Below are 4,840 nucleotides of genomic sequence, written 5' to 3' on the forward strand. Positions count from 1 at the left end.
TTCCTGCTGGGACAGGCGTGCAGTGGACAGGGTGACACACTCACAATCTTTCAGACCAGAGTTTGTGTTCCTGCTCTGCCTTCACGTACCGTGTGCCTTCGGGCTGGTTTCCTACCTTCTCTGGGCCTCCGTTTCCTCTCTCTGTAAAAAGGAGATTAGTGATACCCACCTCACAGTGTTAGTGTAAGGATTAAATGAGCCGACGGGTGGGGAAACTCACTGAGCAGGGCCCAAGCGTGTAAAAGATGCAGTTATGTTCTGCCGTTAACGATTCTGATTCCAATTCCAGTGTGTGGTATTTCCCCCACATCAGGCAATTCTCTGACACCAGCAGTATGTCCTCCAATTCAGCTCAATCTGTCACTGTTTACCTGGAGATGGTGTCAGATCCCACAGTTTAAGGGCTCAGGCCTGCAACACCCCTCTCCCCCGCCCCATCTGCAGGTGCCAGTCACAAGTCCAGGTTGTCATCTGTTCTTCTTAAGCACTGGCTGTATATCAGAGGTTCCCACGACCTCCTCCTAGCGTTGGATTAATTTGCTAGAGCAGCTCACAGAACTCAGAGAAACAGTTTACTTACTAGATTGCTGGATTATTATAAAAGGATAGAATATTATATCATTAAAAGATATAACTCAGGAACAGCTGGATGGAAGAGACGCACAAGGCAAGGTGTGGGGAAGGGGCGGAGCCTACATGCCCTCTCTTCCCGAACCTCTACGTGTTCACCTGTCCGCTTTGGCTTTTGTGGAGGCTTCATTACATAGGCATGATTGATTAGATCACTGGCCGCTGGCAGCTGATTCAGCCTCCAGCTCCTCTGCCTTCCCCAGGGTGGGACGGGCGTGGGGTGGGTGGGCGCGGTGAGACTGAAAGCTCCAACCCTCTAATCCCAGGGATGTTTCTCCTGGCAAGCAGCCCCCATCCTCAGGCTCCCCCAAGTCATCCTATTAGCATAACAAAAAGAACTTTATGCTCTCATCACTTGGGAGACTGAAATTTTAGGAGCTCTGTGCTAAGAATGGGGTCAAAGGCGAAATATATATTTCTTATTCTAAATGACAGTATCACATCCTTCGATCCAGTGTCACCGATCTCTCTGGGGGATGTCCAGGAAGGTGCCTGGGAGGACTCGGCCTGTGGGAGGGACCTGGAACATTCTGGGTGGGGTTGTGCATCAGTCACTTGGGAGCCCATCAGAGGTGTGAACGTGCAGAGAGCTCGATTCAGCTTCTGTCCTGTGAGGCTGGGCCTCTGGGCCTCATAAGCCCCACAGGTGCCTCCTGTACCAAGCAGGCTTGGACGTCTTGCCTTGGCCTGAGACCGGCCTCCCCATTCGGCTGGGCCCAGCTGAGATCTTGGTAAACAAAACTGTCAGAGCTGAGCTGAGCAAATGTGTCAGCTTATTTATTGTGCTTAGCACGCAGCACTTTTGCAGGCTGCTTTCAGGTGTTCTGAACACTGGCCAGAATGACCAAGGTCTTCAGGTTCTTCACCACGCCCTGGCTGCCCGGCCCCAACCCTTTCCCAAGCCACTTGGGACAAGCCACCTTCTCTGAGATACAACGGGAGGTGTTGGAGCAGAACCCTCAGGTGTTCTGAGCAGGCCGTGGTCCTGAGCGTGCCGAGGGTCAGCTGCCATTACTGTCACCCCTCCTGGGAGACCCTGTACAGGTGTGGGGAGGGTGTAAACACCAAGTACCTTCCCTCTGTCCCCTCTGCTGTCCTCACTGGCACGTCTCTCTGGTGTTTACTGTCAACCTCGTGCTTTTCCCAAGCCTCTTCCGGAGGAGCCCAATTGGTGAAATGTTGTCTGAAGGCGCCTGCTGGCAGGTCCTGAGGGGCCTGGAGCAAGTGGACCAGGTGCTCACAGGGACGGGAAGTGACAGAGCCGTCAGAGCTCATGGGAGTTCTGAGCAGAGGAAGAAGACCCGTTTGTTAGATGTCAGCAAACTTGGGGACTGAAAACAGCTGCATTTGATGGCGTGGGGCATCTCGTCTCCCACTTGAGGATGCACATGGCGCCAGCAGGAGCCATCTTCCTCCTCCCCAGTCTGGTCACAGGCACGTGATGCAGGAGCGGCTGCTAGACCTTCCCCCAGAGTCAGCAGTGAGCGAGTCCCCAGCCTGGGGAGCACCACTGAACTCACTTCGGGGTTTCAAATGGGACAGTCTTCAAACAAGCTTTTCGTGGCTGCTTGGGTTTAGGGCTGATTCACAGCTCCTGGGTGAAACATTTCTCCCTCTGTTCTCCAAACACTAGGGAAGGATCGAATCATATTTGTGACCAGAGAAGACCATGAAACTCCAAGCAACGCGGAGCTGGTGGCCGACGACCCCAATGATCCTTACGAGGAGCACGGTGAGTGCTGGGCGGGGGTGGGAGTCCAACGTCCCTGGCCGCGGCTGGGTTTCCAGGTGTCTACCTTGGCCACCACTGCTCCTAGGACACTGAGTGCGTCTCCATCAGGTGTGAGGGGCTGTGTGCTTTCCAGCCCTCATTCCCACGTGCTTCCCTGGCTATCAGGCTGAACCTAGGAGTTTCTTCTTTCTTCCGCCTCTCTTTCTTCTAAGTTTTTGAGTGGTTTTCCATTTTTACAAGAATGGAGCGCAGCGCTCTGGCACGTCACTCGCTTTTTCCTGCCCACCATGCCTTGGACATCTTCCAGCCTCGCTTCTACCAGTCCTCACACTGTGCTGAGCTGAGAGCAGCTGAGGAGTGGGAGAGGCTTGAGGAGAAGGTCCGGGACGCAGGGGTTCCTGACCATCTGCGTCAAAGGAGGAGACCAGCACCTTGACTCCTTCAAATGTTTGGGCTTTCAAAGCTTCTCAGTAACCATCCGAGCGGCTACTTCCGCTTTGGATTAAACGGTTTCCCCGTGTAGTTCTTGGAGCACAGGCACGGCCACAGCACTGGGAGGCGGCTTAGGACACAGGGCAGTGCTGCACATGGAGAGAGTCGCTGATGGTGACCTTTCCAGCTAAGCCGGGAATGCTGGGTTTGTGCCGGGCATTTGAACCCCATCCCGAGGGAGCAGCAGGTCCACCGGTGAGTGCCGGCCAGGCAGTGGTTCATGTTACCGTTATGCTTATGAGGGCTGGTCTTGGTTTTGCTTTTTCTGAAACCTCAGGCAGCACCTCTCACACTTCCTTGCTCATCTTCCTGTCCCAGGACTGATCCTGCCCAACGGAGACATCAACTGGAACTGCCCGTGCCTGGGGGGCATGGCCAGCGGCCCGTGTGGGGAACAGTTCAAGGCGGCCTTTTCCTGCTTCCACTACAGCACAGAGGATGTCAAGGGGTCGGACTGTGTGGACCAGTTCCGCGCCATGCAGGAGTGCATGCAGAAGTACCCGGACCTCTATCCCCAGGAGGAGGAGGAGAAGCCAGCGGGTGGATCAGAGGAAACGGCTGTCTCCGAGGCTGCCACGACCAAAGAAGAGGAGGGGTCCAGCTAATGAGGGCCCTGGGCGCTGGGCTCCAGCCTCCTTCAGAGAGGATGCACCTCTCCAAGAAAGTGTCTCTCCCTCTGTTGTTCTGTGCACTGTAATGTACAAGATAACTTATTGAGCTGATCAGGGGTCTTGGCCCCTTGACACGTACACTGAAATATGGGTTGTATGTATGTGTGTCTCACATAACCTGTCAGCGAATGTAGCTGCCACTTTTGAATTCTCAGATTGTCCTGAATTTTGCCATTTTGAAATAATGTGCTGAATAATCTCAGCAACCAAAAATCTTTATCTGGGAGAGTCTTGTGAGCGAGCTGATTTATTCTGATTCATTGTATCCCTTTTACTAGATTTTATACCCAGTTGGAAAGTGAAATAGAAACAAACATCTTCCTTTAAAAATGCTGGAGGGGGACATTCCTTATAGAAGAGGCGGGATGATCAGACCTTGAGTATCTGACGAAGCGCTATGCTTCATTTCTGACATATTTTGGTTTCTAGTTTGCATTGAGCTCCACGTTTTCTACGTTTGGAAAACAGAGCTTTGGACCCTCTGAGTGACTCCCTTTGTAAGTGAAGAGAAAGGCTGATTTTTTCTCTTCTTGTTATCCCAAAAGCCCTGCTTTGGGGTCTGTTCACACTGGCTCTGTCTCAGGCTGTAGTACACTGGCTCTGTCTCAGCCTGTTCAGATGCAATGTTCTTGAGAGGTGGGGACCTAATCATTACCAAAGTAGCACCTGAGAGAGGAAACGGTGTCAATTAAAAGTAAAACATGATTTTTACCTGATTTTTGAGTGGGTTTTAATTTGCTTTTCCTAATTAGAAATGTGATATAAGGAAATATAAATTATGAAAAATTCAATTGAAATTCTCCTTTGAAGATACTGGTAGATCACTTTGAATCTGTTAAAATTTTCTGTGTTGCGTCCGTACAGAGCTCACTGATTCTGTCTGTGAGCAGATGCCTTCACACAGGCGTCGCTGTCAACATTAACGTGTTGTATTTGTTAGAAATGAGTCCCAGCTCACACTGCCCAGGGGACATGAAGCATGAGCACAGGAGGGAGGCTGCCTTCCACCCCAGAGAGTGAGCTGTTGGCTCTCTGAAGCCTGGAGGCCCGGCTCAGGGTGAGGAGTGCGGTTCTGAGTCTGGGGTCAGGAAGCCGGAGCCACCAGCTTTGGAAGCTGTGCAGCCTGGAGGAGCTTTGGGACTGCTTTGAGCTGCAGGCAGAGCCTTGCATGTTTAACAAACATACTTTTTCAGGAAACGTTTTGATCAAGATGTCACTGACCTGTGACTAGTCCTGGATCCCATTCATTTGATACATTCAGGGAACCTCTACCGTCCATGTCCTAGGGACACAGGAAGCTGACTTATTTGGCCTC

The 4,840-nt window shown here is 51.9% G+C and overlaps 1 protein-coding gene across 1 annotated transcript in view; it reads left to right on the plus strand.

The window, feature by feature from the left end:
- Window positions 1-3,459, plus strand: part of CHCHD4 (coiled-coil-helix-coiled-coil-helix domain containing 4) — a 7,280-nt gene extending 3,821 nt beyond the window's left edge. Inside the window, exons 2-3 of the mRNA XM_007449153.1 lie at window positions 2,264-2,362; window positions 3,173-3,459. Coding sequence (XP_007449215.1) covers window positions 2,264-2,362; window positions 3,173-3,459 — 386 coding nt within the window. The remainder of the gene's footprint in view (window positions 1-2,263; window positions 2,363-3,172) is intronic.
- Window positions 3,460-4,840: the final 1,381 nt, after the last annotated feature.

The sequence above is a fragment of the Lipotes vexillifer genome, unplaced genomic scaffold (assembly GCF_000442215.2).
Source record: "Lipotes vexillifer unplaced genomic scaffold, Lipotes_vexillifer_v1.1 scaffold2653, whole genome shotgun sequence".
Lineage (NCBI taxonomy): Eukaryota > Metazoa > Chordata > Mammalia > Artiodactyla > Lipotidae > Lipotes > Lipotes vexillifer.